Source organism: Numida meleagris, chromosome 7 (assembly GCF_002078875.1).
Source record: "Numida meleagris isolate 19003 breed g44 Domestic line chromosome 7, NumMel1.0, whole genome shotgun sequence".
NCBI classification, from domain to species: Eukaryota; Metazoa; Chordata; class Aves; order Galliformes; family Numididae; genus Numida; species Numida meleagris.
In genome coordinates this window covers 5556063-5569672 of record NC_034415.1, presented here as the reverse complement: position 1 = coordinate 5569672, position 13610 = coordinate 5556063, and the positions used below count along the sequence as shown (strand labels likewise).

The window sequence follows — 13610 nt, the reverse complement described above, 5'->3', positions numbered from 1 at the left end:
AAAACGTTACAAGGATCAACTTCTAAGGGCTTTCTTTCCAGGAAAAAAAAAAAGCAACAAAAATAACAAGCCCAATAAACAGGTAACTCAGAGTAATTTTCATTTATTGTCATCAGTTTTTCAGAGCAGAGATGAGTTTTGCTTGCACCACCACTCAGCCTCCAGCAGCGTGTCAGCACCAACGCACCTATCCTGCTGCTCCTCTCTCTGGTAGCAGTGGTTCACACCGCAGCTGGGCCTATTGCTCACGTGCAGGCCTCACCCCCCTGCATTTTTTGGCACAGACTGGAAAGGAGCATCCATTAGAAGGGATTGGGTCCCCTGGGATTTTGCTGGCTGCTGCAGCAAGTGCCTGCCTTTCCCCAAAAGCAGTGCTGAGGTACTTATCCATTATACTGTAGAAGCAGCGACTTCTCTCACAGACTCCAACACAGCATAAATCGCCTTTGTCTCTTTCAGTCCCATTACCAGTTAGCATCATCTTCCCAGTTCAACTCTTCTTCTTCACCCCAGCCTGCAGCTTCAGCCTAGAATCGTGTAAAATTATCAGCATTAAGGCACACACACTGTACTTCTATTCTTAATGCAGCTACAAGAGCCAGGCAGAACCCAGGGCGACTTGTGATGGCAGAGCAAGACATTTTTCACAATGCTTGAATAGAAAGGGACCCTCTTCCTTGCCCCTTTGAGCGTTTGGGCTTTACACAGAAAGCCCCTCAGAAAACCAGAAACAAAGCACTGGAATTTACAGCTTTTTGTCTTAAAGGACTTTTAACTGTAAAAGGAAACACTTTTTAAATACAAGGAGTTTCTTATCCTTCCCTCCTAAAATTAAATCAAGCTTTGTTTCTATCAAAACCACTTTTTGTTAAGAACAGGATGCTATAAAATAGATTTATTTTCCGTCCTCCTAGGAAGCAGCTGTTGCCCCGCTGTACTCTAGCGCTCTGACTCTGATCTCACTCTCAGCTACTCCAAGAGCATTGTCTGCAATGCAGTAAGTAAGTGGATCCCATAAAATGAGGTAGATATTGCAACAGTGCATCTACAAAAATCAAGTCTGTCATTTTCAAATGTTGTAAACAACCTCAATTTAGACCCAAGGCTCCTCTCCCCACGCTGCCACTGTGGTAACCCTCCTGAGGCTAAATTAGCAAAACTCAAAGTCAAAATCTATTCCCTAATGGAAGTACGTGTTCAGGTGGAAGTGCTACCTCCCTTCCTAGCAAACAGAAGCAGTCTCTGGAGTCTTAGAGATGGGGATAGATGGATTTATCTCCTTACTCTGTGAAGATAGATAGTTTTTGAAACTGCCTCATGGTAAAAGTCCTCATGGTTCTATGAACTGGAGAAATGCCTCACCTAATCCTTCCTGAAAACAAAGCATCCAAAAAGCTTTTCTCTGTAATACAGATATTATTTCCACATTCTTTATTTACAATGCTAGCCGGTTTTTCCAGAAGAGCCACCAGCAATAGAGTCTTGAGCATCCTCTGTGCTTGGAAGCCCCCTTCTCTTAGTGCTTAGGGCCACGTTTGTTCAGCAGACACAGTATTCAGCATTACTTCACAAAAGACTCACCCTAAAGTCACATAAGGTCCTAGCACGCAGATAGAGCAGCACAAATTAAGAAACGGAGTTGTATACTCCTAAAGTCATTGATTAAGGAATTTTAATTTAAATCTATTCCCTTACTGTTTCTTAATGTGGCTGCCTTGCTGCTGTAGTAGCCCACAGAATTACCTGGTGCCTTATAGGATGCATCATCCAGAACTCAGCACCTTGTATTTACAGATAAAGACTCAACTGTTACAGCCATGTGTTGCTGATGCTTCCTCACACTATCAACTCTCTGACTTAAGGAGCCTGCTGCTGCCACAACAGTATGTAGTGCAATGTTTGTGCTTTAGAGTCCTCTCAATGTGCATTCATTTAAACCCCCCAGACTCTTACCTCAATAACATCAACTGCTGCAAATTTGGATGAAAACAGCAAATTCTGGGAGGCACCTTCTCTGCTGGATACTGCACCAGAGTGACTGGGAACAACTGCTTCTGTCCTTGCTTCAGGTAAAATCAAGACTGCTGAAGAAGGTTTAATGTCTGGTATCATGTCAGCAAACCAGTCCAGCTCCGGGTCACGCACTGGTTTCCTCTTCACTTTGATCGTGAATTCTTCTCCTAGGTCAGACTCCAATGAAGACTTCAACCTTTCCTCTAAGGTCGGTTTAGGCAGCACAGTTTTTCCCACTTGTTTCTGGTGGTCCCATTTGTCATTGTTCCAGCTGTTCCCAGGGGAGGACTTTGTGGTGGGACTCACTTTGAGGCTTTTCAATTCTTTGCTCTGTTGATGGGTGCCCGCTAGAGTCCTCTGCATTTCAGCTGCATCAGCTTGTGGCACAGTGAGGCAGTTTCCTGAGGACAGGTCAGTACGAGGGCTGCTGGGCTCAAAGTCATCCCAAGGCTTCTCATCTACATCACGCTCAATAAAATAAGGTCCCGTGCTGCCCTGTGGCTTTTGGGGCTGAATCTGGATGTTCACAGTTTTCTCAGCGTCTGTCTCCCCTGGCTCACTCCAGTCTGGCCACTCCTCTGCTGGCTTTTCGGAGGTAGTCAAAGAGCTCCTGCTGCTCCCGAGCATATTAATGCTCCCAGGAACTCCATTCAGGGGAAGCTGAGTGGCTTGCTCACCTGTGGAGGATAAAGGTGTTACATATTCATTTCAGGAAGGCAAATGAAGTGACCAAGTTGACATCACCAGTGGCACCTGGCATGGAGATAAACCATTTGCCAGTTCAGAAAGTAGTGACTGGAAAGAAGTTTCAGTGCTGAGCTCTTCTCTAATTAGCAAGCACGGCCATCTTCCTGTTTGCAAAGTGAGGGGCATTAAAAACTGGCAGCTGACAGCCATCATTAAGTGACTGAGAAAAGGCCATTAGAGGACTGAAAAATGGGCATGAAAGCAAACCGAGTCAGCTGCTGAGGTCTGAGAATGAGCTGACCTACAAATAATCACAGAGACAACAATCTACAGGAGGGGATCTGCTGTGCTGTGGAGAGGTGAAAAAGCACAGCAGAGATCCTGGGGTAAGGAAACACAAAAACTCAAAGCTGGTTAACCAGCAACACGTGTAAATATCAGATTCCCAAATAACTATTCCCTAGGAAGTCAATGGTCACACTCCCCCTCCTTCACTATTACCTTCCTTGGATCTCTGAATCTCTTTCAGAACAGCACATGGGCAAATTAACATTTCTCAAACAACTTTTCATTTGTTGGACACTTGGTTTTTAAAAAGTAAGAGAGAGGTCAAAGTTTTACTTACCTGTCTTTAAAACAAGTGGATTGTCTTGTTGCACAGAATGCTTCTTGACAAGCGTGTTTCCAGAGATAGGGAGCACGCTAGGATTGTTCTTCAAAGGCCAAGAGGTTTGATGCCTCTGACTGCTTACAGCACGAGTGGGTGAGTCTGCAGGGACAGAAGAAAGGCCATCAAGTCCAGAAGGTGTGCTGGCAGTCAACTGAAACTGCCCACGGCACTGGAGTTTTATATACGACAGAGATAATTAAGCAATACCAAACGAAGACTGGCATTGTCATGCAAAAGCTGCACCTCTTGTTCTGTATATAACACTACTACTCTTCCTCCAGCCTGCAGCTCTTGCCAGTACAAAGTTCAGGTGACTGTACATGAGTCAGTTCTTGCTGCTATGTTCTTTCAAGAAATACACAGTGAACAAACAACATGATCTGAATTAGACGCTTAAAAAATGCTGTCTGCCACCTGGCTGGATCCAGCTGGATGCATGGGAACACAAATCTCCTGACCTGCCCCCTACAAAAGCACAGCAGTGACAGTCAAAACAGCTCAAAGCATAATGCTGCTGCACAAACTCTCTCGTATGCTTGGACACGAGTAAAGCAGGAACAAGAAGGCTCTATCCCAAAGGTTATATGACAGCCTCACTTGTATGATGCACCCTAGGTAAGGTATGGTGGTAGGCAATTAAAGGCTGCACACTGAAGCTGCACAAGGCAGACATGTTTCCCTGGACCAGCAGGGACAGTCTGGCAAGCATCTGGTTCCAGCTCATCTGTGGGAGTTGTAGCATACTGTCACTGATGCACCAGCAGTGCTTCAGCCCCTGCTCCCACCCCTCCAAAGCTGGAACAGAAGGGCTTGGGCCACTGCTGCCTCCACCTGACGCTGTGTGATATCAGCCAGCCGTGCCTGCCAAGGCAAAGCACTGCCCGCACAGCCCGCAGCACTGGGAAGGACTGCAACTGATACACAGAACACGAGCCCTCCCCAGAGAGCCCTCCAGAAAGGGTACATGCTTTCAGGAGCTTACACAAACATCTCATTAACCCTCATGTATTCAGCACCTAGCACTCCTTTCTGCACGTTGTCACTCACAGTTGAGGACAAAGGGTTGGTTTTCAGGTCCCTCCCACCTCCCATCTACGGTTTAATCAGGTCCAATTTTAAATATATTCTGAAAAATAAATCTGTTCTTAGCATGCAAGATGAAGGTTTTTATTTACTACAGTCTACAATAAATAAAGTCTAATACAATAAAGTCTAAAATAACGTAAGAACAATAATGCAATGAACCATCCACAGATTTTAACGAAGGGTGGTAGTTATCAGTACGCACAAGCAGGACAAAACCATTTATACTAAAAATTGATCTCTGTCATGCATTTCACCCTGTACCTATGGTTTATGTCTAAAATAGAGCAAATGCTGATTCTTCCCTCCAGCTACAAGCATTCTAATTTCAACATGCAGAAAAGCTCTCCCTCAGTACACTTGGTTCCAAGTTATCTAGCAGGTGTAGGGACTACTTTCTTCATTTGGATTAGGTGAAAAGCCTCCAGAGAGCTGAGAAAATAGGGAAGTTTGTATTTCTTTTCCAATCTACAAAGAGAAATCGGGGGGAAGAGGATGAGAGTCACTGGTTTTTAAAAACACAAGGGACAGAGGAAACACTAAATAACCACTTGGACATAAGTATGTAAGTCTTACAGGAGGACAGCATAGCTCTTCCACTAAAGACAAACACACTTTAACATAACTTCCTTTGCCCAACTTTCCTCGAATTAAAGTTTAGGAGCAAATTAGCTTTTCTTCAATTAACCTATCAATCAACAGAAAAAGGCTATTCAACCAATAAATTCTGCCTGAGTTGCATAGGCAGACGAGCATGAATCCCAAAAGCGCTCAAACCACGTCACTCACCTTCTGGGGAGAGATCAGCAGTTTTCATGAAGCTTGGTGCAGAGCTTTTGAAAATCTTCGTTCTTTCACCACCTACCACTACTTCAGGTCCAAGCAGGGAGACGAGAACAGCTAAGCTGTGCAGTGTTATTGCCACAATAGAGTCACTAGTGTCTCGAAGGCCCAGCAATACCTACAACAAGAACAGGACGTTACCAAGAACAGAAAATTCTGAGGTTTCTTCCACTTTTTTCCCCTCTATACACGTTATACTTGCAGTACTTTTCAGTTCTAAGATCTCCCAAAGCTCTTAGTAGATTTTGGACATTATTCTACACTGGACTATCAGCCTTCCACTTTGTGTGGAAGCTAAAGAGTGCACGATCGTAGCTTTTGGAGAGCTCAGACCGATCACTCCCTGCTGACAGTTGTGTTCTGTGAAACAGAAATGCAATCTCTTGTTGTGAGGCCGCAGTCAAGGCCGACAGGTACCAACCAGCACAAGGAGAGTGTGTGACAGAGGGCACCAGGTTTAACAGAAACAGCACCCCAGATCAGGGTGGGGTGTCACACTTCAGGCTTGTGTAAAAGGAGGCTGGAGACTGTTTGCCGCCAGCGCTGTGAGAACTTAGTTTTGAGCTAAGAGCCAACGCTAGCAGTAGAAGTCCCATCTACTTGGATATACACCGTATATTATTTTCCCATCCTTAACCTGTGGCAGGATGATGTTTTTCAACTCCTCCCGAGAGAACAGTTCCGCATAGGCATGAATGTGAGACAGCAACACCATCCGCACATGCTCCTCGTGAACCTCAAAGAGCTTCAGCAGCACAGGAATCACGTGAGTCTGGAACAAGGCTGGAGACAGGAGGCAGCTGGTCTGGCTTTCTCCACTTTGCTCTAGGGAAGAGATGGGAAAAGACTGCTTTGAGAACCAGAGGCAACTCTTCCAAAAGCTATTCAGTGAGAGAGTGTCACAGCTGAAATCTACAGTGTCACCCCAGTGCCAGGTCTGGAGTCTTCATCAGCTGCCAACACAGCTGGCTTAGCATGTCAAAAATGGGAGGGAGGAGAGGCAGTACTGCCAGAATGTTGCTTGACAGCAACAGCTCTGAAAGCCTAACAGCAGTCACGAGACATACTGCTTGCCTGAAACTGTAAGAGAGGGGAAGTGAGCAGAAGGGCCAGAGGTTACTGGAGATCCAGCAAGACATGCTGAACACCCCCCTCAGAGATGACGGAAGAGACTCTGTGCACCCCTACTGGAAAATCAGTGCAGGGGTGTACAGTGAGCCACTGAGAGCCTGGAGCAGGCAGCTGGGGTGACACTTAAACATGGGAGAAAGGCCGGGCAATTTGTAATCCTCACCCAGCATCAAAGCAGTGGAAAAACACTTCAAATGGGGAAGCTCACATAACTCTCCTCTCCAGTTCTGTACGTTACAGAATTTGTTCTGGTTAAACAAACAACACTACTTCTCGATTCAATGGAATGACCACTCTGAATTAATTCCAAAACTGTCAGTAATAACTTTGAAGAAAGTATTTAAAGGTCACCTTTTTTTGGCCCCAGCAGATGAGGAAGAAAACTCTTGACAGCTACAGGTTCTGCAAACACAAGCTGATTGAGTAGCAGAGGCACCAGCCGTGATGCTATCAGCTCCTCTGACAGGCCAGCCACCCTGTCCAGCAGGAATCTGCGTTCCAGGAGAAAGTAATTAGTATCAAAGTGGCCGCTCATGCATTTACGACCGTTTCCCTTTGTATTGCCTTCCCCTCTTTTTGGAGTCTTCCATGGCTTCTCAGAGACAAAGTCCTATTGCAGTTTCTCTCTAAGAGTGTGCTGACCTAGAAGGACAAGGCTCTCAGGGAACGATAAAACAAACCACGAGTAAGAAAACATCCAGAGACAAACCCTGCATCCAGGGCTGCCAAGGGCACGTCCAGAAGCACCCGCAGCTGGCACATACAAGCTTCTCCTCTCTGAGGTGTCCTCTGCTGTGGCATCCCAACCGTCTCTGTGCTGGCAGCTCACATTAAGTATTACAGTATTTGAACTGCAGCAGAGAGTTGTCATCTTGTGCCACAACCTGCATCACAAGGATTCTTCTACTGCTTGACAACAGGCTACCTTAGCTGCTACATAAGGAAAGTTTCCCTTGCAAAAAAGGGAATCCCATTTTGAAACCACATCCAACTAATGCGTTTTACAGGCAGCCAGCAGAGCACGAAAGAAAAAATTCAGCTTCTCCCCTTTTCAGGACAGGTAATGCCATGAGTAAATGGAAGCTTCTCTTAGGGAAGAAAAATCTTGAGGATATGACAATAAGATTTCCTGCAGATGCTGCACTGCTGTAGCCTGGACAGCCATTACAGACAACAGCTTTACCCAGACAAGGCTGAGACCACAAGATTAATTTACTCAACATGTCTTATTAGAAATTCTCATTATCATTTTACCAAGATCTGCCTAAATGAAAGAAAGCTTCAGCCTTCAGGTGAAGGTGCCCAGTGCTACATTTCACTTTTTAACGAAGTCACATCCAAAATCAAGCTACTTCTAATAATTAGTTGAGGGAAAAAAATCTTTTCTTCCACTATATTGAAATAAGTTTCCTGATATTTTAGACTGTGAAACTGGGCAGACGGCCTTTGTGTAAAGCAGCAGGACCCTGGCACAGCTCCAGCAAGGAGCCAGAGGACAGGCTGATCACCACTTAGAGCAGACAAGATTGTTACACCGCGCTCCCTGCCCTAGCGGCACTACAGCAGAGGACTGCACTTTCCAAATGACTGCCCTTGTGCAGTGGGAGATGGGATAGTGCTGCTAAAGGGAGAGAAGGAAAATACAAGTAACATTACAGAGCAAACAACGTTCTGCCAAAGCAATCAAAATCTGGCACCCAAGGAACCACTTCCCTGGCAATTGGTCCTCCTAGCTCTGCCTGATGCCCATGTGACAGAAGTGTTTCTGAAGTAAGAAGCTTCCAGATTACAGTTCCTTTCACCTACTTGAAAAATTCAGTTTTCTCCTCCTCGGATTTTAGCGTTAAGGTCTTCAAAAAGTTCACAACTTCCAGAAAATCGTTCCTAAGCGGAAAAAAAAAAAAAGTAGACAGTCAGGCGTGATCCTTGATGCTTAAACCACCTACTACAACTAAGAGCTTGCAGATCTCTGTTCTTCCTTTAGCAGACAGAAGTAGAAAAGGGGCCAGAAATCAAATGCTGGTGGACTGTGAATGTCAGTGTGGCGGTCTGAGCAGTTCCTGACAGCTGCACCTGCACAGTGCCACGCTCTGAAGTCAGCAATTCACAGGGAGAGCCGGGCAACACGGCACCAGCTGCCTCTGAGCACCCTGCCAGGGCAACAAATAAAGGAACTGCCACCTCATGCCAAAGCCACCACCCAGAGAGCACTTAGGTGTCAGCAGACAGCTCTGTCTAGATTATCTTCCAGCCTGCTTTGCTCAAGCTGTACCTTTGAATGATTTTATCTCCTAAAGCACTTCACACCACCTCCCGTGAGCTTGGGGAGATCCAGCTGGCAGCATGTGACAAAGGGACACATTTCTGTCACCAGTGCTAACTCAGCACCTCAGCTGGAATGCTTTCTTAATTCAAGGACTCTCTTAGACAAAGAGCCCTGTAAGAGGTAGGGGTCAAGTCCCATCAGATACGTAACCCACCTTCACAAAGCGAACTCATTTGCAACGCAGGAACAAGCAGTATCAAGACTTACAGCTGGAGGCAAGATATTTCTTTCCTTACCTGAAGAATTCGTGAGACAGTAAGCTGGACAGTGGTGGACGACACTTTGGATCTGGATTCAGCAGCGTACAGTGCAAGGTTTGCTGAAAGCTGGAGAGAATATCTGCTGAAACTGAAAGCCAGAGCACCTACAATTAGATTCCTCTCTCACCACTGGACAAGCTATGCTCAGGAGTCCTCTGCCCCTCCTGAAAACTTACTTTTAGAATCTGTTTGATAGCAAGATGACTCATATTTGGTCCAAAAAAGGAAGAGAGAATAGCATCTCCATCTTCCTCCCTAAGCTGCTGGTCTATCAGGGCACCAAGGAGTGCTACTGTCCTCTGAGAAGCCTGCTGCCCCTGCTCAGCTGTGGTCCACAGCATCCATGTGCCAGGTAAACACTCCATGAAGTCTGTGGTGGGAGCAGAGCCGTGCAAATCTCTGACTGCTACAGAACAGATTTGGGAGCACTCGTGTTGTCTGGCCACATTCAAATGCGGGAAAAGGGGAATAAAGGAGATGCTGAGGTGTGGATTTTAACCTAGCAAACACCAAGAACAGTGATGCTGCTAAACCTGTAGCGCATGAGTCAACTGCAACAAGAGTTGCATCAGTTGACACACGCAAGGAATAAGCTGCACAGGTCTGCATGCTGCAAATAAACACGTGTCATTCCTCACCCTGATCAGTCAGGACTGCCAGGAGATTTTCAACCATGGCTCCAAAGGCATAGGCGTCCCTTGCATGCCCACAGCTGTTGGGCAGGATTTTGAAATCTACAGACTGAAAACAAAAGACAAAAACCAAGCTCAGCAAAGCAGGAGCTCATGAAATACTTGCCAGAGATCTCCGTTCCCCCCACATACACTCTCCAATTCTCTTTATTCTTTACCAAAGCTCCACCACGTACTCCGCAAGTAGAGCATTTTGCCAAAAAAGCCTCCACCAGGGAATTCAAAACCCAAAGGGGCAACTGCATCACGGTGTAACAATTCCCCCCTGAACGCGTGCTGCAATTACGAGTCAACAACTTTCAGCGTAACCAGGGACAGGAAAATAAACCTCAGATATTATCCAGCAGCCGCTTCCTCCCATTCAAGCACGAGGAAACGAAATGTGTGAATGCAAACTGTTTTCTGAATATCGTACTGTCATGTGTCACCAGCGACAAGCTCCTCCGTGAAGGCAGGCCACTTACCATCTCCTCGCACGGGATGCACGACTGGTCTCGGACTGATTTGACATGACAGAGGAACTGGAAAGGGAAGAGGGGAGACATGAGCTGCCTCCGGGGCCCATCTAGGCCAGGCAGCAGGAACGAGCTCTCCCCCCGGGCCAGGACTAACGCGTGCCCTGCTCCTTCAGCTGGCAGCCAGGGCAGGCTGCGCTGTGCTCTGCGCAGACGGGAAGCGCTAGGAGTGCTCCAGGTGAGAAGCACCAGGCTGACAGAAAGCAACTTCAGGGCACCACAGCCAACTGATCCCTTCGTGTCTTAGGCCTCATCGTCCAAGATCCATCTGGGCAGGGAAAGGACGCGGCAATGACTGTGCAGCATGCAGCACAAGTCAAAGCAGGAATCTTTCTGCCAAGATCACTAAAAGCAATAAAGATGCCAACAGCAAAAGCTTCAAGTCATTTAAATTACTATTCTCATCAATTCATTTTGACTTGGGATCTTCCTGTTCTATGCATTTTTTTTTTTTTCAATCAGCCCAAAGGAATAAGAGTTCTCCCTCTCTCCAGTCCTCACCTACCCTCCAGCCAGCTGCCTCCCTTAGAAAAGTAGTTGATTTTTGACTAGTGGGTGCTAAGCTTCCGTTTATGTAGAGCAACGGTTCAGCTGGGAGCTGGACGTGAGCCTTCCCAGCACTGGCAGGCCCGGAGCCCTCTCCCAGGCACTGGAGGGGTGTACTCCACTCAGCGCTTACCTCTGGGGTGGCTTCACTGAAGTTACAGACTGTTTCCATTCCTCCCAGTTTCCAGTGCCCATCCTCGCTTACAAACACAGATGACAAACAGACGTTGTTATGCGTCAGGTTTCCCTAAGACATAAGAAAGGATGACATAAGATGCAAAATCTTAATCAGCGCTAATGAGGAACCAAAGAAAAGCTCCCCAAAAGCACACAATTCTACGTGCCCTTTGGGATTCTGTAGGTGACTAGCAAATAGCACACTGAAGTGCTGGGTTTTCAGGGCATAAAAAGCTCCAACTGTGACAGCCCCCGCAATGCAATTGTAAACCCAAAGAAAACCTCCAGCTACGAACAAGCTCGAAAGCTCCAGTCTGAGGTGGAATTCACGTTCAGACCTGGACACACACAGTGCCAGAACAGGGGAGCAGCGACACCGATCTCTGACACATGGCAACAGCTGTAAATAAATGAGCAATCCCCCTGCGTAAGCGTGAAGCACTGCAAGCAGCTCTCCACTTACAAACCTCACTTCCTAAAACCATTGTATTTTCAGTCACGCTTCCTTCTAAAAAGCAGCCAACAATTCTAGCAGTTTCAGCCTAAAAGAGCTGCGGAGTGCAGATGAGTGTGCTTGCAAGGAATCAGGAGCGAGAGAGTCATCCAGGCAAGCCCAGTTACAGCACTCCCCTGCCACACTTCTCCTCCCTCCCACCAAAGCCTGATGCCGCCGGTACCTACCCTGTCGTGGAGGAAAGTGAGTGCCAGCAGCACGTCGTAGATCCCTGCACAGATCTCTGCAGAAGAGAGTGTCTCCAGGACCGTCTCCAAAGGCTTCACACGCTCAGTAACCAGGTGGATCCCATTAGCTTCCACGGTGCAAGAGAGGAAGCGCAGAAGGCAAGGATGGCGCAAGGTTTTCAGGTGCTTCCAGAAACAAAAACACCCGTTACATCTCATCCAGTCATCTCTGCCGGCTGCTGGGCTTAGCCACATTTCCTACTTGAATCTAGACAGCCAACCCTGCTCCTCACCCAGCACGTAGCGCACTGGCTCATTGCAGAGTGCTTTATAGCACACCCGGACACTTACGCAGAATAGATATGATACTTTGAGTCTGGCTAAGAGAGGCTCTCTGATTTTTAGATTTGCAGGAAGGGACCAGCACTCTGAGAATGCCTGCAGCTGTTGTTATCTAACGCTGCTCCTCAGCACCATGCAGTGCAGGCAGTGCTTCGCAGCTGCTGACCTCCTTCTTCCCTCCTACACGGCCAGGGACAACCCCGACCACTTCTCCTTCCCTTACCCTAAGGATTCGGCCCCCGTTAACTGCTTCCCACCTCTCCAAGAACAAGGAGGAAGGGCTCTGACAAGCCTTTGCCAGCACGCCCGCTACAGTACCTTGGCAGCTTTGTTAACCATGTCCTCGTTCTCTTGCTTGTACACGAAGACAGAGGCAGGTTTGCCATCTTGCAGCACAGCCGGATAAATGGCGTGTCCAGTCGGCAGTGTGAACGGCGGCTCTTCCAGCGTGTAGCTCTTTAAAGCACTGTTCTCCGAGCCCATCACTCGTGGAGTTGGGCCGCTGGAGAGGTTCCCTCTCGGTGACAAACGGGTCTTTGGGTGAAGGAAGACTGAGCTGAGGCAGGCGCTATCCAGTTCCCTGTCAGAGCATTTTCTGCAAAGCACGAGACAGCCATGAAGAACCTCGTCCTACCAGCATCCTCTCCTTCACGTTAAGGACAAGAATAAAAAAAAACATTGTTCTTTTGTAAAGAAAACCAAGCACCCACCAACAGGCTCAGCTCAAAAAGCAAGGAGCCCTCCCGCCCGGCCGCAAGCTTTCCTCCATTACCTTCTCTCCCTCTGAGAAATGCTCCTCCTGCCCGCCAACCTTCCCTCTTCCCGCAGCCGCCCTAAGAAGGGGCTGGCGAATTGCTGCCTCTCCTGCTCTGTTTTCACTGCTTGCTTTAAGAGCTGGTGACCTAAACCAACCGAGGGAGCGCACGGTCACAGAATCGCTAAGGTTGGAAGGAGCACTGGGTGCATCCGGTGCACCTCATCCATGCCGATTCCCTTCGCGTGAACGTTAGCAAAGCTGCAGAACTCGGGATCACGGCTTCCAAGCGCCACGCCGAGGGGCAAGCGGGCAGAAAGGGAACGCAGCGCAGCCCGGACGCGTCTGGGAAGGCCTGCCTTCCTCGCGACCCGCACGGGAAGGGCTCGTACCGGCCCGGGACCGAAGAGCCGCGCTCGGCTCCGGGGCACCGCTCTGCGCTCGCCCCGCGCACCTGCGTGCCGCGACCCCGCTCCTCCGCGCACAGCTGCGGGCGTTCATTCACGCTGGCGGCCGGAGCGGCGGCGGCACCGAGACGGTGTGCCTGACAGCGGCTGCGGAGCGCTTTGACGCCGGCACGAGCTCTCAGCCGCACGGCCGCACCGCGTAAAGACAACGCGCGTCCTGGAACGCGAAGTTAAACGCAACCACAGAACCGGCCCGGCCGGAAAAAGACCTCGAGGACGACCGAGCCCGTCCCGCCGTACCCCGCGTCTCTCTTCACCGGAACCATCCACGCGAGCACCGCGGTACGATGGGCGCAGCGGGGCGTTGCTGCGCGACCCGGCCTGGCTGCCACGCTCGGGCCCGGAGCTCCGGACAGCCGCGCCGCCCCGGAAAACGAGCTCCCCGCGGCCACGCGCGGACGGCAGCGCCGGACCCGCACCCCC

General features: G+C 48.6%; 1 protein-coding gene across 2 annotated transcripts; it reads right to left on the bottom strand.

Moving 5' to 3' along the window:
• SCYL3 (SCY1 like pseudokinase 3) lies at positions 88–13546 on the bottom strand. Of its 2 annotated transcripts, none has more exons than XM_021404522.1 (14): positions 13428–13546; positions 12285–12561; positions 11625–11810; positions 10900–11013; positions 10170–10226; positions 9652–9754; positions 8990–9101; positions 8234–8311; positions 6779–6918; positions 5934–6121; positions 5243–5414; positions 3326–3469; positions 1954–2690; positions 88–527 (listed from the first exon to the last, which is right to left on the bottom strand). In XM_021404522.1, exons 1-14 carry the CDS (start codon positions 13451–13453, stop codon positions 465–467), a joined length of 2397 nt encoding a protein of 798 aa, XP_021260197.1. In that variant the 5' UTR covers positions 13454–13546; the 3' UTR covers positions 88–464. The 2 variants fall into 2 exon arrangements, with proteins under 2 accessions (XP_021260197.1, XP_021260198.1); XM_021404523.1 differs by lacking the exon at positions 13428–13546 and adding an exon at positions 12739–13401 and having other exon boundaries at positions 12285–12612.

Bases quoted from the DNA above. Each gene is read 5' to 3' on its own strand.
- SCYL3 (XM_021404522.1), bottom strand. From the start codon at position 13,453: ATGGTTCCGGTGAAGAGAGACGCGGG. The intron at 9,755-10,169 runs GTAAGTGGCCTG...TTTTGTTTTCAG, and splicing joins GCATCCCGTGCGAGGAGATG to TCTGTAGATTTCAAAATCCT. The intron at 528-1,953 runs GTAAGAGTCTGG...ACACGATTCTAG, and splicing joins CAGCAGTTGATGTTATTGAG to GCTGAAGCTGCAGGCTGGGG.